The 23,596-nt window shown below is 38.5% G+C and overlaps 1 protein-coding gene across 3 annotated transcripts in view; it reads right to left on the bottom strand.

Moving 5' to 3' along the window:
* ankrd28b (ankyrin repeat domain 28b) overlaps nt 1–23,596 on the bottom strand; it is a 215,379-nt gene that overhangs the window by 4,673 nt on the left and 187,110 nt on the right. For all 3 annotated transcript variants that reach the window (XM_059972360.1, XM_059972358.1, XM_059972359.1), the window contains 11 exons: nt 21,769–21,795; nt 20,023–20,097; nt 19,331–19,532; nt 18,078–18,165; nt 15,723–15,840; nt 14,841–15,060; nt 12,645–12,732; nt 12,475–12,558; nt 9,691–9,836; nt 8,287–8,369; nt 7,091–7,173 (listed from right to left, as the gene is read on the bottom strand). In XM_059972360.1, the coding sequence (XP_059828343.1) occupies nt 7,091–7,173; nt 8,287–8,369; nt 9,691–9,836; nt 12,475–12,558; nt 12,645–12,732; nt 14,841–15,060; nt 15,723–15,840; nt 18,078–18,165; nt 19,331–19,532; nt 20,023–20,097; nt 21,769–21,795 (1,214 nt within the window). The remainder of the gene's footprint in view (nt 1–7,090; nt 7,174–8,286; nt 8,370–9,690; nt 9,837–12,474; nt 12,559–12,644; nt 12,733–14,840; nt 15,061–15,722; nt 15,841–18,077; nt 18,166–19,330; nt 19,533–20,022; nt 20,098–21,768; nt 21,796–23,596) is intronic.

Here is a 23,596-nt window from a genome sequence, read left to right as displayed (position 1 = left end):
CTCGAAGTTCAAAGCAAACTTTATTATCAGAGTACATACATGTCACCACATACAACCCTAAGATTCTTCTTCAGCATGCACATTTTGCAAATCTATAGAACAGTAACTGTAAACAGGATCAATGGACAACAAACTGTGCAAAGGCAGATTTAACTAAACAGCAATAAATAACAAGCATGAAATAAAAGATAAAAGAGTTTTTAAATGAGTGTAGTTACCCCTTTTGTTCAAGAGCCTTTTTGTTCAAGGTTGAGGGGTTGTAATTGTTCTTGAACCTAGTGATGCGAGTCCTGAGGCACCTGTATCTTCTACCTGATGTTAGCAATGAGAAAATAGCATGGACTGGGTGGTGAGTTTCTGCAGCCTTTCCTATAGCAATGTTTCATGTAGATGTATTCAATGGCTGGGAGGGTTTTATCCATGATATAGAGGGCCGAATCCACAACCTTCGGTCGGATTTTTCACTCAAAGGCATTGGTGTTCCCATACCAGGATATAATGCAGCCAGTCAGCACACTTTCCACCATGCCAAGGTTTTTACTGACATGCTGAATCTCTGCAGACTCCTGAGGAAGTAGAGGTGGTATCAGGCTTTCTTTGCAATAATATTTATATGATGGGTCCAGGACAGGTCCTCTGAGATAGTGACACCCAGTAAGTTAAAGTTAATGACCCTCTTCATCTTTGATCCTCTGAAGATTACTGGCTCATTGACATCTGTTTTCCTTCTCTGAAGTCCACAATCAATTCCTTGGTCTTATTGACATTGAGTGAGAGGTTGTTGTTGTTACATCACTCAGCCAAGTTTTCAGTCTCCTTCCTGTATGCTGATTCATCACCCCCTTTGATACAGCCCACAACAGTGGCGTCATCATCAAACTTGTATATGGTTTTGGTGCTGTACTTAGCCATATAGTCAAGGCTATAAAGCAAGTAGAGCTGGGGCTAAGTACAAATCCCTGTGCTGACTGAGACCATAGAGATGTTTTTGCCAATCCAAACTGACTGGGGTCTACAAGTGAGGAAATCCAGGGCCCAAGGGGGTATTGAGGCCCAGGTCTTGGAGTTTACTGATCAGCTTTGAGGGGACGATGGTGTTAAATGCTGAGCTGTAATTGAGGGAACATCCTGATGTATGCATCTTTGCTGTCCAGATGTTCCAGGGTTGAATGAAGAGCCAACGAGATAGCACCTGGTGTAGACCTGTTGCTTTGTAGGCGAATTGGAGCAGATCCAAGTGGCCAGTCAGACAGGAGCTGATGTGCACTAACACCAGCCTCTCAAAACATCACAGTGGATGTAAATGCCACTGGACGGTAATCATTTAGACAGGTTGCTATGCTCTTCTTGGGCATCGGTTATAATTGAGGCCTGTCTGAAGCAGGTAGGTACTACGCATAGCCAGAACAAGCAAATGAAGATATCCATGAACATACCAGCCAGTTAGTCATCACGGGTCTTCAGTATTCAGCCAGGTACTCTGTCTGGACCAGATGCTTTCCTTGGATTCACTCTCTTGAAGGCAGCCTGCAAGTCATCTTCAGATACTGAGACCAAAGGATCATTGGGAGACATAGGGGTGCACGACAGTTTCTCGCTGTTCTGGTGATCAAAGCAAGCAAAGAAGGCATCGAGCTCATCTGGAAGCGAAGCTCCTCTGTCCTCAATGTCGCAAGATTTAACTTTGTAGGAGTTGGTGGCATTCAAACCTTGCCATAGCTGTTGACCATCCCTCACTGATTCCAGTCTAGTCCTAAATCTCAATCTTGCCCGAGAGATGTCTTTCTGGAGATCATATCTGCAGCTCTTGTAGTGTTCTTGATCTCCAAACTTGAATACCTCTGATCTGACTCTCTGCAGATTTTGGATTTCATTGTTCATCCAGGGCTTCTGATTGGAGAAAACCCTGGACGATTTTGTAGGGACACACTCATCCACAACTAGTTTAATAAAGCCTGTAATGACCCTGGTGTAGTCATTGAGGTCCTCAAATGAGTTCTTGAACACAGCCCAGTCCACTCACTCAAGGCAATCCTGTAATTGATTCCCTGCCTCCTGCGACCAACTCTCAGTTGTCCTGATCTCTGGAGTCTTGCACTTTAGGCTCTGTCTGTATGCAGGTAGTAGGAGTACAGCCAAATAATTCGACTTGCCAAAATGTGGTCTCGGGAAGGAATGATAGGCATTCCTTATCATCATGTAGCAGTGTATAGTGTATTGGGACCTCTGGTGCAACAGGTTACATGTTGGAGAAAATTGGGCAGTGCTTTCTTCAAACAAACCTGATTAAAGTCACCAACTATAATTTGAAATGCGTCGGGATAGGCTGTTTCTTGCCTGCAGACAACATTGTGCAGTTTCGCAAGTGCTTGCTTATAATCAAGACCTGTGGTGATGCGTAAACGGCGGTCAGGATCATGGATGAAAACTCCCGAGGCAAAAAGAATGGTCTATATTTGATCATTAGCTGTTCTAAGTCAGGGTAACAAGAGGCTGACAGAACCTCAATGTCCGTGCGCCAATGAGAATTGACTAAAAAGCACATGCTGCCACTTTTTTCCTTACCAGTGTTCGCGATTTGATCCATTCTGAAAATCACAAAATCGTCCAGTTGTGCCACTGCACTCCAGTATATTACATTTAACCAAGTTTCAATGTGACAAACAATTGAGATCTGCCTCTGATACAGCAGCTTTGCCTGGAAATCATCAATCTTGTTTTCCAGTACTGCACATTCGGCAACAAGATACTAGGTAGAGTAGGCCTCATCTCTCTATGCTTCAGCCTAGTTTGAATTCTGCCTCTCCAGCCACGTTTTCAGCCATGGCGTTGACCCTTAAAGGTGCTGCACCTAACTGTTCCATTGGAGACATGACTTCTGCTTCATATTTAACTGTCCAACATGAGATCTGAAGATCACTGATGTAATTTCGTAGTCCGTTGTTAAGAGGAAATTTACATGCTGCAGATTACAGTAAAAGTAGTTCAAAAGGAGCATATTTAGGCAGAAACTTGGTACAATTTCTTGCAGCCCGCACAAAGTATGCTGGTGCCATCTTGGTCACAGATCAACACACTTTCATCAGAATCAGTATTAGGTTTATTATCACTAACATGGGACACCACAGAAACATAGTGGTTAGTGTGAAGCTATTACAACTCTGGGAGGTAGAGTTTGATGTTCATTTCCAACACTGTCTGTAAGGAATTTGTATTGCTGGTGCCATCTTGGTCACAGATCAACACTTTCATCAGAATCAGTATTAGGTTTATTATCACTAACATGTGACACCACAGAAACATAGTGGTTAGTGTGAAGCTATTACAACTCTGGGTGGTAGAGTTTGATGTTCATTTCCAACACTGTCTATAAGGAGTTTGTATGCTCTTCCCATGACCATGTGGGTTTTCTCTGTGGTTTCCTCACACAGTCCAAAGGTGTACTGCTAGTTAGGTTAATTGGTCATTGTAAATTGTCTTGTGATTAGTCTAGGGTTAAATAGGAGGGCCTGTTCCGTGCTGTATCTCTAAACAAATAAATAAAGCCATGTTGGTTCAGTGATCAGTCCTTGCCTTTCCAAGTGATCATTAATTCTCTCCCTCAGATTTTTTTCCAGCATCTTCCCTACTACTGAAGTTAGGCTCATGGTCTGTAACTATGAGGATTTTCGCTGCTTGAAAAGGGGGACTGTGTTTGCTGTCCTCCAGTCTTGTGGAGCAATGATTTAAAAATCTCAGCTACAGCCCAACAGTCTCTTTCCTTGTCTCATGCATCAGTGTTGGATAAATCCCATTTGGATATCCTTAAACTTGTATCAAGCCATCTCTTTATTTATGGAGACCTTCCCCAGTCTTTCACCTACTCCTTCTCCAACTACAGAGTCTGTTTCTTTTGTGAGTGCTGATAAAAGTGTTCATTTAGGGGCCCAACCTGTTCTTCCAAATGGGCCAAACTTTTTCCATTCTTTTCCCCTTAACATATCGAGAGAATAACTTCAGGTTTATAGAAACATAGAAAACCTACAGAACAATACAGGCCCTTTGGCCCACAAAGCTGTGCTGAACATGTCATTACTTTAGAAATTACTTACGGTTACCCATAGCCCTCTATTTTTCTGAGCTCCATGTACCTGTCCAGGCATCTCCTAAAAGACCCTATCGTATCCGCCTCCACCACCGTTGTCAAAATCCCATTCCACACACTCGCCACTCTCTGCGTAAAAAGTTTACCCCTGACATCTCCTCTGTGCCTACTTCCAAGCACCTTAAAACTGTGCCCTCTCGTGCTAGCCATTCCAGCCCTGGGAAAAAGCCTCTGACCATCCATATGATCAATGCCTCTCTTTTATTTATCAATTTCTTGTGACATATTATCATTTCTAATTTTGCTTTAAAGCATCTCCCTATAGTTTTTACACTTCTGACAGGCTTCCCCTCTCAATAGTTTCGTATAAATGTCATGCTTCTTTTCTCCCCCTCTTTATGCAATCCTCAATGTTCCTCAAGATCCAAGGTTCCCTACACTTATAAAACTTGGCTTTGACTCTTTAGAAGACATGTTGGCCTTAAACTCTTGTTATTTCTCTTGTAAATGCTTCTCAAGGTGTAGATATAGACTTACCTGCAAGTAGATTGTCCCAATCTGCCTTTGCTTGGTCCTCCATTATATTAACAAAACAGCCTATCCTCAAATTATGACCTTAATTACTGGCCCATCCCTATCATTTTCTACTAACATTTAAAAACAGAGCTATGCTCATCATCTGCAAAATGTTACCACGACACACCTCCACTTGAAACTACATTAGCCAACATCCATAAGACATAGGAGCAGAATCAGGCCATTTGGCCCATCAAGCTCTATTTGGCTCTATCATTCAATCATAGCTGGTCCTTTTTACCCCTCCTCAACCCCATTCCCTTGCCTTCTCCCCATAACCACCGATGCCATGTCCAATCAAGAACCTATCAATCTCTGCCTTAAATACACCCAATGACCTGGCCTCCACAGCTCCCTATGGTAACAAATTCACCACCCTTTGGCTAAAGAAATTTCTCTGCATCCCTGTTTTAAATGGATGCCCCTCTATCCTAAGGCTGTGCCCTTTTGTCCTAGACTAACTCACTATGGGAAACATCCTTTCCACACCTACTCTATCTAGGCCTTTCAATACAAGCACAGACCCAGAGCCTTCAAACGTTCCTCCCTTTCATTTCCAAAATCATCTTTGCGAACCGCCTCTGGACCCTCTCCAAATCTTCTTCCTTCCCGGGTCTATCTATAAACTGAGTCAAAAAGCAATCCTAGATGGACCTCAATAATTCTGGCCTCTTGGTCCAAGCGATACTAAGGTAATCCCAAAGGCCAGTACATATCTGCGCAATTATATCTTTATGTAGAACAATGCAAGACAATAGTTTCACTAACAATGAAAGAAAAGAGATTGCAAATGCTGGAAATTTTACATAAAAACTCAGCAGGTCAGACCGTATTTGTGGAAAGAGAAACTGTTAATGTCTTGGGTCTGTGACCTCTTTCCAATACTGGCGGTTCAGATGAAGGGTCACAAACTCAGTCATTGACTGTTTCTCTTTCCACTTTCATTGGCAATACTTCTATCAGTTTTGGATTCATGGAAAATGTCATATATGGGTGACCAGCCATTACTGTATATCTGCACGTGACTGGATAAAATGTTTTCAGATTTTAAAATGTTCTGATGACATTTATTATCTGACATCATCGGGTATTTTAAATGTTTTTTTAATTCAAAGTTTTAAGATCTACCATTTTATATCATGATATAATAAAGATTTTTTTTAAACAAAGCAATCTATGTAATTCAGAAGCAAATGGAGTGCTGGAAATGGTTAACAACTTAGGGTACATATTTCCCTTTATTTTCATCATTCAAGGCCCCAAATGATATACAAGGTTTGCTACAGACAGTTCACAATACAGCTTACTGTACTTCAAGACCAAACAGATTGATTGACATTTTACACAATCCCTCCACTGATGTGCCTGTGATATGACAAATCTGTCCTTACAGCTTTCAGTTCCTTTATCTTTCAAATATTTAAATAAGGAAAAACACCTAACCTTTTGATTGCCCTTCCAGACTCTTAACACGGGAATTCATCAATTTTTGGAATGCTGTTTGACTATTCCATCTAAACATCCTGTGTTTATTCTTTAATGTACAAACACAGAAAGCACTGGAAAACAAACTTAGCAGGTCAGACAGCATATAGAACATTTAAAATATAGGAGGCAGCCATTTGGCCTGTTGTGCCGGCGGCAGATGACAAAGAATGCCTAATTCAAATTGCAGCTTCCAATATGTGGTGCATGTGAATTACATGATGAGGGATTACTGCCGTCAGCATCCTCTTAAGGAGAGAGAAAAAGACTTTTAGATCAGCGACCTTTCATTAGCTTGAACCAAACCTCTTTTCTGAATTGCTACTGGAAGAAAAAAGAACAGTAAGATGCAGCTCTAATTGGGTAAGATTTTCTGGCTTTAGAACTGTTGTGTTGTTTTGATTATTTTTAGGTTTACTAACCATAGCTACATCCTTCCAAGAATGGGTCAATGTAGAAATTATGATTCTGATGAAACCTAAAGAAAGTTTGAATGAGCATTTCATTCTTTTAACTTAATTGCTTTTTTCACTTGCCTTTCACCAGATTTTATTGATATTGATCTAAAGAACTGTAGTTTTCAAAACATGTAATTGTGTAGATACAAAACCTGCATAGTGCTTGTCTTCCATACATTTCAGAAGTTACTCTGTAGTAACTACATTCAGTTAAAATTTGCCATTGAGTTATGTGAGGCACTAGGCATTCAACAATTCTATGAAACCAACTTATTAATGGAAGTATTTTTTAAAACTGGCAAATCTGCTCGCTTTCCTGTCTAAAAAAACATAAGTAACTGCCACCTGACATCCGTCATTGGCTAATACCAACATCAATAGATTATAAATATTTATTGAAAGCATAAAGACAAAACAGTATCTCAACATACATCAATGCAGAAGTGAAATATTTAATTTTTCTTTAAAAGTTATCCAGAATACTTACGTTTGTAATGATGTATTTGTTGCATTTATGAGGCTTCTGTCAACAATCTTCTCTAGTATTAACAAGGCACTATTTTCATGACCCTAAAATGGAATTTTGATTTTAACACTGTAAATCTTACAAGCAAATCTGTACTCTATTAAATTGTCTGTGTAAAAATGCATATCTGAAGAACAATGGCTATGAATCAAATGTGGGGAAAGGTGAGATTAGGTTAGGCAGCTGTTTTCAACTATAAAAGGCATAAAGAGCTGAATGGTTTTTCAGTGTCAGCCTTCATTATTTCTTTAATTTATTATTTTTAGTTATTGGTTCTACACTGTATTATTCATTCTTTGCTTAATTGCTTCAGTTTCCAATTTTAAAAAAAGAATGATGAACTATGTCTAATCCAACACGAAACAGCGAACAGTGAGGGATCAACTTCTAAATGCTAACAAATGTTGTTATCTCATAGGAGATACAGAATGGAGGCTGAAAAAACATGTTCTTTGAAAGCAGATTTTGCTCACATCTTTCAGTGTACAAAAGGTTATCAAAATGCAAAAATCTTGTTCCTTCTGCATAAACAGGAACATTTTATATTTTTGTCAATGTCCAATTGAAGAGTGATACAAAATATAGCCACGCACAATGCCAAATGTTAAAACTTAACCTGTTCTCTGGAAATCTATAATCGGCTCATGTCCCTAGTATCAAATTACAACTAGGATTTCAAATATTAGTTAAAATATTGATTGTGTCAATATGTGGGCTGATATTATTTCTGCTTCTATGTGAGTTATAATGGTGGTGGATGGTATATCAGTCAATTCAATTAGATCATGGGCTTTAGCAGGCTATCAAACCAATGTTCAATAGTCCTTGAATTTGAAGTCAAATTGATTCTATTTGAGAAACTGAACATGCGGGAATCACCAGCAAGCCACTGCTCAACAGTGTATAGTTAATTCTATCTATGGTCTCTGCCTTTCAGCAACAGATATTAGGGAAAGAATAAACAAATGTAAAAGATACAAGGCGATGACTTTTAGGGCAAGGAGACAGAGTTAGAAGATCAAAACAAAGATTACAAAGATTGTGGAGTTGCAAACAGGAAACATTGTTTCATTAAAAGAATTGCTAAACATCTACCAACATTCAATGTTAGAAATATATAAATCTTCAGTTTTACAAGGTTTAAGTTTGACACTTACCTTACTACAGGCCAAATGGAGAGCTGTATTCTTGCTTGCATCCTGCAGCGTAAGATTGGCTTTTGCACTGCTAACTAATACCTCTAAATCAAAACAGATTTGTGCATTGGCATTTTTAATTTCAGCACATGGACTGCATTAAAATAACACTTCATTAATATGGAAGTTTGATTTATTAAACTAATTATTTATTAAACACAATCATACCCAAGTTCAACAAGCCCCAAAATCTGGGCCTCTGTACCCCCCCAACCACACCCCCCCCCCCCCCCCCCCCGCCATGTAACTGGACCCTTGACTTCCTCACTGGGAGACTGCAGTCAGTGTGGATGTCAAACAACATCTCCTCCTCAGTGACAATCAACACTGGCGCACCTTAGGAATGCTTCTTTGCCCACTGCTCTACTCTCTCTACACCCACAATTCTGGGCTAGGCACAGCTCAAATGCCATCTATAAATTTGTCGAAAACACAATTATTGTTGGCAGAACTTCAGATGGTGACAAAAGGACATATGGGAATGAGTAGATCAGCTAGTTGAGTAGTATTGTAGCAACAACCTTGCACTGACCAAGGCACTGATTATGGTCTTCAGGGAAGTCGGGGGAACACACATCAGTCCTCGATGGATCAGAAGTGGAAAGTGTGAGCAGTTTCTAGCTTCTAGGTGTCAACATCTCTGTGGATCTATCCTGGGCCCAACATATTGAAGCAATTACAAAGAAGGCATGGCAACGGCTATACAATAGGGGTTTGACGTGACTTGGTACATCACCAAGGTACTCACGAATTTCTAGCGATGTATTGTGGAGAGTATTCCAACTGGTTGCAGCACCATCTGGTGCGGAGAGGCCACTGCACAGGATTGGAAAAAGCTGCAGAAAGTTGTAAACTCTGACAGTTCCATCACGGGCACTAGCCTCCCCAGCATCCAGGACACTTTCAAAAGGTGATGCCTCAAAAAGTATGGCATCCATCATTTAAGGACCTAGAACATACCCTCTTCTCAATGCTACCATCAAGGAGGAAGTACAGGAGTTTGAAGTACACACTCAATGTAATGTTTCAGGAACAGGTTCTTCCCCTCCACCATCAGATTTCTGAATGGACAGTGAACACATAAACATTACCTCAGTATTCTATCCCTCTCTTATTGCACTATATATTACGGTATCGGAAAATTGCACTATATATTACGGTATCGGAAAATTTAAGGCTGAATGTAAGATCAATAATGTGCAAAAAAATTCCCAATTCTAAAGCAAACAGCTTACCATGTATGAAAATAATTTTGATGATTTCAGATAATTAAATGTATAAACTACTCACAATCTTGCAGGTCAGCATTGACTTTAGTGTTCCATTATCTCAGTAAACTCAGTAAAGGATAAACAATATGCTTACCAACTGCATTAGTCTGTCCATTCTCTGCAGCCATCATTATTGGCGTTTTTCCAGTTGAATCTGCAGTATTTACTTGGGCATTATGGCTGAGAAGAAGCTGTAAACATTCAACGTGATCTGTGAAAGCCGCAGCATGAAGTGGGGATCTGTGGCAAATACATTAAGTTACAGTTGTTTAATGGTGCTTACTACTTCCTTCAACTTTATAGAAGGATAGATTAAGTATCTTTAAAAATTACTTTATTCCAGGTATTAGATATATAATCACAGATTGACTCACATCCTCCCATTTTAATTCCACTGGATTATTGTGTCAGAGAAGTGCAATAAAAGATTAAATGTAATTAGTTCTTTATGACATCCCTCAGGGGTGATATCTTGTTATTACTACAGGTAAGTGAACACTGCATACAGAGGATGCCAGTAGGATAAATTGCTATTTAGCCTTGCTTTGGTAGTACTGAAGGAATAACACTGGCAAAATAAAGAAGAAATCTTTGTAAATGCCATTTGATCTTAATAGTCATAGAGTAATAGAGCATGGAAACAGGCGCTTCATCCCAACTGTTTGTGCTGACCACAGCATCTTCTCTGCTAGTTGCACTTGCCTATATTCAGCCATTAACCCTCCAAGCCCTTCTCCTCTATATACTTACTGTATCCAAATGCATCATAAAATGTGGCAGTTATACCTGCCATTTCTTTGGGAATCTCATTCTAGGTACTCACTACCTTTGGTGCAAAAAAATTAACTCTCATCTCCTCTTTAAAATCCCGCCCCTTTATCTTATATCTGAGCCTTCGATTTTTGGACTCCTTAACCCTGGGGAAAAGGCTACGACTGTCTACCTCATCTATATTCCTATGGTTTTATACACTACTATGAGGCCTCCTTCCTCCCACCAATTCTCCGATAAATAAAGATCCAGTGTGACCAACTGCTCCCTGTCACTCAGGCCATCCGGTCCAAGCCGCACGCATGTAAATTTCTTCTGCACCCTTTCCAGCTTGACAATGTCTTTCTGAGGAATGAAGGGTGAGGCTGGGTCAGTAGCTTTAAAAATTCTTGGATGTTAATGTATCAGAACATCTGTCCCACATGTAAATGTTGCCACTGTTATGAATGTACCACAGCTCTGAGGGGCCAAAGGGTGCGGGGGAGCCCCCTCCTTTGTGAGAATCGCAAGAGCATTATTGGGTTGGGTCAGAGGACCCAGGAAATGAGAGAGAGAGAGAGAGACCTGGCCATTGTCTCCTGGAGACAACGTTTGTGGATTGGGGACTATGCTACGTGCAAGCCCTCGGGCAAAGTGGGCTGGTTGAGAGAGAGATTGCATCACCCCAACCTGATTGACATCGACTACCCGGCGAGTTAAGATAAAAGGGGGGGGGGGGGGCTGTAGGGACAGCCCCTCAGACACACCAGAAGAAACGCTAGCGATCCCGTAATAGCGGGAAGCCATTTGAAGCCACATGCGTTCGGTTCCCTTGCCTGGGGGCTGGTGGCTGGTACCACGGAAAACAACTTGGAACTAACAACGGGGAACCAACTCCCCCGACTCAACGGATTGGCCTCATAAGGACCCGGGCAAGTTTCAAACCATCTCTCTCTTAAAACCCAAGGAGCTGCAGCTTAAAAGGACAGTGACTTTTATCTTTCCATCGGACAATACAATATCCCCTAGACAAACGATAGAGCTATTGCTTAATTGATGATTATTATTATACCCGCGTTTTTAGATTGAGTATTGACGCCGTATTTTATCTGAATGTCTGTATTAATCTTATTTTGTGCCCCTTTATAAATAAAGACTTTTAAAAATAGTATCATCAGACTTCAACGGACCTCTCTATCTTTGCTGGTAAGTGACCCAGTTACGGGGTTCGTAACAACACAAAGAAGACATGGTAGCACCACCACTTTCTTAGAAGTTTGACAAGCTTTTACAAACTTCTATAGACACACAGTGAAGAGAATCCTAACTGGTTGCATCACAGCCTAGTATGGAAACACCAAAGTCTAGGAATGGAAAAGACTGCAAAAGTGGAAGATATATACAATCCATCACAGACAAAGTCATTTCTACCATGGCTAGCACAAGAAAGTAGCGTATATTATCAAAGATCCCCACCATTCAGGTCATGTTCTCTTCTCACTACGCAGTGGGCAGAAGGCAGAGAAACCTTGGGACTCACACTACCAGTTTCAGAACAGTTATTACCCTGCAACAATCAAGCTTCTGAACGGGCATTGATAACTTCAGTCACCACTACTCTGAACTGATTCTATGACCTATTTCTAAGGATCCGTTACAACTCATGTTCTCAGTATTATTTTCATTTGCAGTTTATCTTCTTTTGCACGTTGGTTGTTTGACAGTTTTTGTCTGTTTACGTAGTTTTTTTTGTAGCTTTCAAAATATTTATACAAAAGTGATGGAATATGATAGTTAGTGCTGTGCTTGTGTAAATAGGGGAAGTAAGAACCAAGAATAGTAACAGCATGTGCAGGAATACCTAGCTTTGAGTGCATGGATATCAGTGTTGATAGTAACTGCACTACAGAAATGGAAAGTTGATATATCTGATTGAAAATTTTGTCAAACATTGAAATTTAACCAAAGATTAAAAACAGGAATATTTTGTCCTAATTAGTGGATGATGTACTAGTCTACAAGATAGACGGAAGAATTCATTGCAATAAATACTATTTTTCACTATAACATTACTTATAATTTCCAATGACACTATGTAAATTAAGTGAGAAAAGTATCATCTATTTACCTTCCTTTTCCATCTGTAGAGTTTACAATGCCAGCACCTAAGACATCTATTAACATTTCAGCCGAACCTTCATTGTCATTTATTCTGAAAGAAAACAAAAGCTGTATTTAAAAGCTCCTTTTACTGGTACTTGTAAACAGAGATATTTGTGTTGCTGAAAATATACCTACACAGCACAGTGCAATGGACTAAAAGAATTGCCTTCCAGTTTCTGAAAAACCTCCTGTTCCAGCAGAAGTTCAACACAGGTATCATGACCTGAGGATAATAATAATAATATCTATTATCAGCTTGAACTTTTAAAATTAGTGTACATGAAAACACACCAGAAGTAAAACTCTGTAAAAAAACAAAAGCCGATTTGAGGTAACTTACAAGTTAATACAAGCTATTCTGCTATTTGCTAAATTATACAAAATCTACCTAACTTAGTCTTACTTATGCTGGAAGTGATAAAAATCATTTTGATAAAAAAAACTCAGACAAACATACATAGCTTGATGTGCTTAGATCAAATATTTACATTACAGAGGTAGACTGAGGTATTCGGCTTTTGAAAATAATTACGCATTGCTTGCAGGACAGAGTAATAAAGACACAATGTAAAGGCATATCACTGTCACTAAATAATAAAAATAGGAATTATAACATATAAATGAGAAAGACTGGAAGGCTGCAATGTGCTTGGAAAGATGAGGTGCTGTTTGTCTCATTATAACATGGCAGGAACTCACAGATAGGTCAGATTGGGAGTAGGATACAGAAATTAAAGCGGAAGACAAAAAAGAAAGTTCAGAGTCACCAAGAAAGTGGAAAGCAGGCTATCTGAAAGCGATCACGCAACCTGCATCTAGTTTCTCCAATGTAGGGAGAGTAGATTGTGAACACCAAATGCGGAACACTAGATCAAAAGAAGTGCAAGTGAATCACTGCATTACCTGCAAAGACTACTTTGAGTTCCTGGCTGGTAGGAAGTAGTAAAAGGACAAGTGCTGTATGATGGTCAATGGGAACAGAGCAGACCAGGGAGTCAAAAGGGCAACAGACCCTTCAAAAGGATGCAATGGTACATAAAGGAAGAACCTTGTTGGAGCTTGTGGAAATCGTGAAGTATGATTCATGAAATGTGAAGGCTGATGGGTAGAAAATAAGGTTGAGACAAACTTTGTGCTTGCTCCAAGGGACAAGAACAAAGGTAGAAGAAATGCTATCACAGGCTCTGTCAACTGTGATTGCTGAAAAGCCAAGACTCAAGATGAAAGACATTCCAGAGAAACCTAATGGAAACATTATCAGAACAAACACATCAGAGACTAAGGGTGCCAGAGAATGGATTGCAATCCTCAAAGGTTGACAGGGTAGGAGGAAGTACAGTCAAGACGTACTGTACATGCGAGTCAGTAGGTTTGCAACAGCTAGCTTTGCTCTGGTGAGGATGGAGACAAAGAAAAAAAAGTTTAGGAAAGAGAGATGGATCATGTCAAGGTCTGACAAAGTCAATGAAAACATTGGTAGTTTCATGCAAATAGAGTTTAAAATTTAATTACTTTATCTGTCATTTTCCACCCTGCTGTTAATTATTGACGATATTGCCTCAGCTATTCTCTCTTCTCTACTACAAACTGTAATTCAATTCTGATCTATAAGTACTCTCCCAACCATTGCCCCTACCTTATCCCCCCCCCAAACCCCTGCCATGCCCATTACCCATTAGAATGGAGGAATTCTTACTTTCCCCATGGAGACTCAGGTGTCATTTGATCACTGATCTCTCCTTTATCCTATACATTCCACCTCACGCCCAACTCTCTACAAAGGGAAACTGGTATATTTTTCATCCATTTCCAGTTCTGAAAAATCTTTGATGTGATTGCTAAATTTTTCCACAGATGATGTCTGTTAAGCTGAATACTTCCAGCAGTTTGTTTTATTTTTGTGTTCAATAGTATGCAGATCACAAATACTATGACAACATACAACTGGCAAAATTCTACAATTATTCATTGTAAATAGTGAGAAGGTAATCAGAAGAAAGCTGTTTATTATTTATCAGAGGAAAGACAGGTTTATTCGAAAGTGTCCTAACCAAACTATTTAAAAATATGGGACCTGTATTCAGGACATAAATAAATAATATTGAATGGACTGTCTCAAAGAACATTACGAGCTTCTTTATCGCATTTCTAATTAGCAAAAGAACAAACTGTAATCATAAAACTATTAGTTCAATTTAATTCCAGAACTACCGACTGTGTGAACAGAAATGCTTAGTGCAATAGATTAACTTTTTTTGTTAGTTTTGAATGTGATTTGTTTAACAACACGATTTTATTTTGCAATCATAGATACAAGTTCAAGTTATGTACCATTATAACAAGCCCAGTGCAGAGGTGTGTAACCATGATTGTCTGAAACTGTAGGAACAATATCCATTGAAGATGCAGCTTGAAGGAGGGCTCCAAGTACTCCAACATGTCCACAGGCTGCTGCCAAGTGCAGAGATGTCCGGCCCTTGCAGTCCCGAATTAAGAAGTTAGCACTGTGTTGAAGTAAAGTTTCAACGCACTCTTCATGGCCAGTAACTGCCTACAAAATATTTTTTTTAAATTGTAACAATATGTTACACATGAAACTGTACTGCATTCAAAGATAAGTACTAGTCTCGCAATGTACTCATATGTTGTAAATAAATTCACTGCAATATGAAACTCATTAGCTGTAGTAAATCTCCCGAGCCTCTTGTGTTTATACTTCAAATGTTCCTTATGCTCTTTAAATATAAAATTCTGACCATCTGTTCTAATCTACAGAAGCACTGAAAAATTTGGTCTAATATTTGCCCAACTCAAAATCATGCCAGCCTCCAGTAGGCTTTTGGTTTATTATCCAAAAATGCAAGTGAAAGAAAACATCCAACTTCTCTTAAAAAAACGTTTTCTTCAAAAGGACGATTCTTGTTTCTAAACTTTCCATAATGCAAATAATCATAAACAATTCATTAAAAGCTGTCTGCTGTTACATTGGAACTACTTATTATGTATAGTTGTCTAAGTTTAAATTTGTCTATTCCTGTCAACATCTAAAATCCAGTGAGAGCTTACAATCTGTGTTACATTGTTATCTACATATTCCATTTAGCATAAATAGTATCTTCACAGATGATCTTAGATTAAGAAAGGATCCAGTGCGTTAGGATCTTGGATTAATTTGCTCATAAAAATTAGAGCAGAAACATGACAAAGTCTCACCCCTCTATGCAAGGCAGTTCGGCCCCATTTGTCTTTGGCATCTACATTTGCTCCCTTATTAAGAAGTGAGTATACACAATCTGTATGTCCATTCAAAACTGAGAGCATCAAAGGCGTTCTAGAACAAAAAAAAATTAAATCACATTTTCATCACGATGAAGGAAAAAATCATCATCTATGAGAAGATAAATGTAATTAAACCAGAGATATATTATTCTGAACGCAAGAAAAACAAAGTAAGATGGATGATTTTCGGAATAATATTTTTTCTCTATTGTGTTTATCCCATTCTTTTATCATCGCAAATTCACTGCTTTCCACTTTGTCCCTCTTCTGAATATATCCTGGAATATTATATTTGTTCACCTTGCAGCCTGTGATGGCTTAATTTATCATTGACCTTCTTTGGATCATAAGATCAGGAGGAAGGATGCTTATTAACAACTTAACAATGCTTAAATCCATTTGTAATGGCTCAGCAAATGAAATATCTCAAGTGTCATGCAACAACACTTTCAGACATTTGAGGGGTAGTATTCACAACACAAAAGTGCAACCAAATCTAATCACCTAACTTTGACTTCCAACGTCACTAGGTTTACATCTTTGAACTTGCTGTCCTACAGAATTTTTGAAGTCCCTTCACCGGAAGGATTTAGACGATGGAATAAGGTTACTCACATTACCTTCTTAGAGCAATTAGCAATTGGTAATAAATACTGCAATTTGCCCATAAAAAACACAATCCCAAAATTAAATTCAAAAATAGTAACCACATTGTATTGTTCCCAATGTCACTTTCAACTACTCTAGTCATCTGCAATTGAAACAATTTTCAAATCTATTGGATAGTCACACTTCACACAGATTAGCAATACTTTAAAATGTAAATTTGTATTTTATATAAAAATATAAGGAATTCCACATGTCAAATCAATACTGTTGGTTGGTGAATATACTTCTTGTGCATGTGCTCGATTAAGCTTTTCAAAACTAAGAACAGATTTCTTATTTTTTCAATACATTATATTAATAAAGACCTATTGTATATTATTCATCTGCATTCTACAGCATCTGCTTTTCTTTTTACATTTCTTTCTTTCATAATATTCTCTCATTATTCCTCCACAACTTGTGAATTTATGGCAAAACATCGCTCACAATACCAGGTGAGCTCAGCACTTTGTCCAAATGGCCATTCTTTATGCATGAGCTAAAACAGTTAAACAACACTGAAGACATATTGAATATAAAATGCTCCTCCCCAATATCAAGTATCTGCACCTCCAACAGCGCTCAATGAAGCTTGACTTTCTTTCACTAGAGTCGCAGCACTCTCTATACCAACCCATCAAATCTCAAACTACCTAATGGCTCAGATGCAATGTATTATTCTGATCAGATATAGCTGGTTCTTCAGGGTTGTCATGGCCAGGGGGAGTGGTGGGGATAAGCTCCCACGACCTATTAAAAGTTCCCAAAGGCGTGCATCTCAAATATCCTCTGACATCCAAGTTTGGCCTTCAAGTCTGGTTTAGCTACTAAGCCCAGTGGAACAGTTTCTACTGACAGGAGAAGGGGCAAAGTCAGGTTACTAGCACCTTAAAACAAGTCACTTTGGGCAGATGGGGCTCATCAGCTGTGGTTGGCAGATCATCCTAGAGACGGAAAACTCTGATGTCAAATCTCTGCTGCATTGTGACTAAACCCACTCATAAGGAAGGCTTTGGGAGTAAACCCTGAGGAAAAATCCAGAGCTGGAGTCCCTAAGTAGTCTTACATTGAGTTTAACACTGACTGGCAACTCTTGCGATGCCACTAGTGCCATGCTGTATTGGTCTCTGCCATTCATTGGGATGCATCAGCTCCATGGTAGGGAGAATCTGCTACATGGGAAACAGCTTGCTGTCCATATCGTACTGCCCTGGCTTGCGTATCTGTAGACAACTAGGATGCCATATCCAAAGTTGACCCTGATCAATGGAGGTCTGACAGATATGGTTGCTCAGTAATCAATATTCGGAGCAGACTCGATGGGCTAAATGACCTAATTCTGTTGCTATGCCTTATGGTCTAATATTGATAACATACTGAACTATATGGCAAATTTTGTCATTTTGTCCAGCCACTAGAGTAGTTGGTCATAGCAAACATGAGCAATAGATAAATACAATTAGTAATGATGAAGAGAAAGCATTTTATATTAGGCATATAAATTTCCTCCTTTCTCCAAAAAAAATTTTGAGTAAAATGCATCAATATTTCGTCTACAATTTATTTCAATAATATGTTTTACTTGGATATAAAATGTGCACTTTTTTAGAACATGAAATCCAGCAAAAATATATTACTCACTGCCCATTTCCATCTTGAATATCCACTGCTGTATACAGGTCTGTATTACCTATTAGTAGCCGTAGGCACTCTGAGTGGCCATTTGTTGCTGTAAAATAAGTAAATTTTAAAAATCAACAGAATACTAAGTGCACAAAATACTGTCTTATTTGCAATATGGCCCTCTGTTAATGAAATAGCAAATACTAGAATCTTGATATTAACCATCCTTGCCAATATCCCTTGAAATCTTCTCTATCCATATATCTACAGTAATGCCAAAATTGGACTCATCTCTACCCCTTCCTCTGGCAGCTTATTCCATCTACACACCACATTGCTAAAACTAAAACCTGCCCCTCTCAAGTTCACTTTAAATTCTTCTCCTCTCACCATGCCCCCTCCCTAGTCTTAGATTCCCTTACCCTAGAAAAAGACTGTGACCATATCCCTCATGATTCTATAAACTTCTGTCAGGTCATGACTCAGCCCCCATTGTTCCAAAGAAAGGCATTTCCACCCAATCCAGCATCTCTTTTTAACTCAGGCTGTCTAATCCCAGCAAAATCCTGAATCTTTTCTGCACCCTCTCCAGCCTGTGACCTGAACTGTCAATGTCTTGATCGATGACAACAAGCCGCACAATGTTTAACCGAGCTTCTTGAAAATTGTTGTGCATTAAGGCAAACGCAAAGCATTCTACTGCATTGCTAGCTTGTGCCCTGTGTATGCCAGAGAGACTTGGAAGTGTCACAGGATACTTCAACCCTGACTTGCTCATGGCAAGACAGATTGTTCACTTGAGTTTCTGATTAACGCTAATGATTGTTGACTTGATAAACATAATACAATTGGGTATCAAGGTTAGATAGTCAGATTCATTAACTTAGGCAAATTAACGAAGGGTTGGCGCTATAGAGCTACTGCTGAGTGCTGTCTGCATGAAGCTTGCATATTCTCCCTGTGAGGTGCTTTGGTTTCCTCGATATCTTGTCAATGAGGATGCGTAAGAAATTTCTTAATCATTTATTTCCTCTGGTAAACCAGTGAAAGGCTTCTCCCATTCCCTTTTACTGACTCTCCCAGAAACATGATTGTACCAGATCTAGACAAAATATATTTTACAAGATACAAATCCATCTTTCCTGTCCACCTTAGTATGCAACATTATGCCTCCAATATAGATTTTGCACTGATATTTTATGATTTAAAATCCAGGACATGTATTTTAAAGGAGTGTAATCAATCTATCTATCATTAAATACAATACAAACCTGCAGCATGAATTGGAGTTCTTTTTGTCACATAATCTTTCACAAGAATGGACGCTCCCTGATTGATTAAAACATCGACACACTCCACGTGTCCTTTGAAAGCTGCTAGGTCCAATGGTGTGCGTCCATTATTATTTCTCACATCCAGATCTAAGAGGGACTGTACAAGTACCTCCAAAGCTTGGTGGTGGCCATGGTAAGCCTGTAAACCGTACAAAAGCATGCGCTTTAAAATTCAACAAATGAAAAGGTTTTCTTTATCAAACATGTACCTGAAAACATTATGTCATAAAGCAATGATTAAAGATACCTACAAATCCATTGTCATTTTGCAGTTGTAACAATATAGTCTCTTTAATTAACAAAATAGCTTATTAACGTTCTATATTCCTACTTAGTCTTAAATCCATCTTAATTTTACGATGAGATATGAAAGGTGATTTTACAATCATTTCATAATAGCAAATAACATATGCAATTACAACATTTTCTACATTCAATTTAATGAAAGTCCAAGATGTATGAAAGTAATCAAATCTCAAGGTGGGAAGCTGCATTCTGAAAGTAATATTATAAGCTAAGATTTGGTGCAGCAGACTAGCTTTGTACCATGAGAGCATCAGCAGTCAGAGAAAAGTTAATTCAGCTTATATTTTACAGTTCACATACATACATAAATAGTTGCTACTTACAGCCAAATGCAAAGGACTGATGGGCGCTCTGTTATCAGAATCATTTAGCATGTCTGTACCTGAAGTTTCCATCAACTGATAAATCAGATAAGATACTTTAGAAAGTCATAGCATTAATGCAGTTGACACAAGGTCTAGTGACATATAAATGCAATTGACTCTATGGGTATTCTGTTCTAAAAATACCAATCATTTTCACTATAAAGAACAATCCTTAACATTAAGAGTCAGAGAGAAAGATTATTTTGATACTATTATTAAATAGCAAGATAAATGTCAGTCAATGCAGCTATATCAGTAAAGTTAGGTGTCCACTCAAGGAACTGATATAATTAACTACTGACATATAGTAATGAGCAATTGGAAATACATTATCGATTGGTTGCAGCAGAATGTTCCGTTTGCAAATGTATAACAAATGGTACAGATAAAATAATTGAGAGAATAAAGAATCAAGATAAGGTTAGTAGATCTTAGCTATGTCATAGGTTTCAGAATTCCATTATCAAGAAAAAGTGAGATTGTTATGACAAGTCTTGAAAGAACACTAGGGGGTATTGGAACTTTGGAAGTATAGGCTGAATGCTTCAAGTGGCATGCAAATCTGCATAAAGTCTTGTGATCTGATAGCACAATATTTTACAAAGGAGCTGAAACTATTCATCAAGGAAGGTGTCTATTCTCCAAAACAACTGTTCACCAAGTTGGCGGTCTTTTGAATATTCTCAGGCATTTTTATTCAAGGGATGAGAAACCTGTTACAAGCTTCAATGCAGCAAGATTGCCCTACTTTGGACCTTGGTACTCATATACCTGTATTGTCTGCAAGGGACAAGGAAACAGACGATCCATGGATAGCAAATCTTAAGGCTGCAATTTCATGCGAAAGCCAACCTTTTCATGAATTGAACACTCCTGTCATTAGGCTAGGATTAAGTACGGGGATTGCTGGCAGTGTGGCTTGAAGGGCCTATTCCATGCTGCATCTCAATAAATAAATAGATTTCTCTGCAAGTTTTACTTTGTCAAAAAAAGTGGAGCATACTTTTGATTTATTGCAGTCATACAGAGAGGAAAGTGACGAGCTTCACACTTTTCTCACTATCCATAGCAGTTGGCAGAAGGCAGAAAGCACGCTTTTCCTCCTCCGCCACCATTTTAAATAACTTCATTTCACAGATTTCATCCTTATTAACCCAATCAAAAGGAAATTTTAAATGTTAACATCTTGCATGAAGTCAGAGCATGGAAACAGGTTCCTCAACCCAAATCATCCACACCAACCATGGTGCCCACCAAGCTAGTGCCATTTGCCCATGTTTGGCCCATATCCCTCATAATTCATGTTATTTAAATGAATTATTTAAATGTTGTTATTGTATCTGCCTCAAACCATTTTTTTCTGGCAGCTCATTCCATGTATGCATCACGCTCTGTGTGGTTGCCCCTTAGGCCCCTTTTATCCTTCACCTTAAAGGTCTTTTCTCCAATTTTTCGTTCTCCCTCCCTGAGGGGGGAGGGTGGGGTGGGGAAGGAGGATTATGTGGACTTCTGCTTGAAAGTCAGGCACCAAATGCATTGTATCAAACAAAACATTTGTTAAGGGACAAATTAAATAGAACCTTTTGTTTAGCAAAGATTTGTTATGTGTATGTTCACTAAGACTTGTACATTAAGTTATCCAAGGCCATATTTAAAAGCTATATTGATACTGATACAATATAAAGTACAAAATGGATAACATACCACATCTAGCGGAGTTTCATTTGCAATCTGGAAGATTTTAAAAAGAAACAGAAATATATAATTGTATAGTTCAAATATCACACTATAAACACCTACCCTCAAACTGAAGGGTATATTCCACATTACAATCTTTAAATTCCTTATTCTTTAAAAACTGTATGGAAATTACAACAAATACACACAAAATATTTTCAAGTCACATAACTAGCTATTTTTATTTTATTTTAGATTTCCAAATCTGATGTTTTTTTGATTTCCATTTAAAATACTTGGACCATACCAATAAACAATAGGCTTTTCAGAGTATTCTGATGAAATTTTATCAATTAAAAATCCTTTTAAAAATCTGTATAAATTAAAATCATTTTCCTTGCACACATGGAGAAAACTGCAAAACTGAAGAAGCTTCAGGGTTTCTGTCACAAGTCCACACAAATGTGAAATGGGATTCAATGCAAATTGGTAAGCTGGATACAGAATTGGCTTTCTCATTGCAGAAACAAGGTAGGGTGGAGGGGTATTTTTCTGATTGGAAGTCTGAGACCAGTGGTGTTCCACAAGGATCAATATTGGGAGCTCTGTTGTACAATGTGTTTGAAAATGTAGGTGGTCTGATTAGTCAGACTGCAGACAAAAATTGATGGAGTTATGGATAATAAAGAAGATTGTCATGGAAATATGGGCAGAGAAATGTCAGTTGGAGTTTAATCCAGACAATTGTGAAGTGGTTCATTTTGCAAAGTCAAATGTAAGAGACCCTTAGGGCTATTGACATGTGTATATAGCGACCTTGGGGTGCAAGTCTATAGCTATTTGAAAATGGCAACACATTTAGGATGCCAAAGAATCACAGAGCAAGCCTGCCTTTATCCGTTGGGACACAAAAATAAAGGCTGGCAACTCATGTTGCTGCTATATAAAACTTCGGTTAAACCACATTTGGAGTATTGTCTGCTGGTCTGGTTGCTAACAGGGTACAGAAGAGATTCTCCAGGATGTTGCCTGGATTGGAGTGTACTTGCTATAAGCAAAAAGCAGTGGTTGAACAAACTTAAGATTGTTTGCTTTGGAGCATGAAAGGTCGAAGAGGTGACCTGGTAATATGAAGAAGTACACAGATATGGTAGATAGTCAGTGTCCTTTTCCCCAGGGTGGAAATGTCAAATACTAGAGGACATTGGTTTATGGTGAGAGGGAAAGGTTTAAAAGAAATATACGAGGCAAGTTTCTTTTTACATAGAGTGATAAGTACCTGGAACATGCTGCTAGGTAGTGGAAGTAACATTTAAGAGGCACTTGGGCAGAATACGGACAATCAGTGAATAGAAGAATAAAGATAATGCACAGACAGAAATAACTTAGTTGGGATCATGGTCGGTGCAGATGTGGTGGGCTCTAGGCCTTGTTTCTGTACTGTACTTTCTGTTCACCAGGAATCAATTTTACATATGCTGTTAATATAGAAATCACAAGCTTCTGATAACTTAACATTTAATTCTACTGCAAAATCTGGTCCAATGTAATTGACTGAAAACATTACTAGTCTGTTAGTTCCTCAATTAATAATAAGACATTTTATTACCAGAGTACATATATGTCACCACATACAACACTGAGTTTCTTTTTCTGTAGGCATACCTGGCAAATCTATAGAACAGTGACTGTAAACTGTAAACATCAGAAACTGTTAATTGTAAACAAACTGTACAAATGCAGATATAATTAACTAGCAATAAATAACGAGCATGAAATAACAATATAACAAAGTCCTTAAATGAATGTAAGCTATCCCCTTTTGTTCAAGAACCTGATGGTTGAGGGGTAGTAT

This window comes from Hypanus sabinus, chromosome 6, assembly GCF_030144855.1.
Source record: "Hypanus sabinus isolate sHypSab1 chromosome 6, sHypSab1.hap1, whole genome shotgun sequence".
NCBI classification, from domain to species: Eukaryota; Metazoa; Chordata; class Chondrichthyes; order Myliobatiformes; family Dasyatidae; genus Hypanus; species Hypanus sabinus.
Note: the sequence above shows the minus strand (reverse complement) of the source record. Positions and strands in the feature narration are given on the sequence as shown.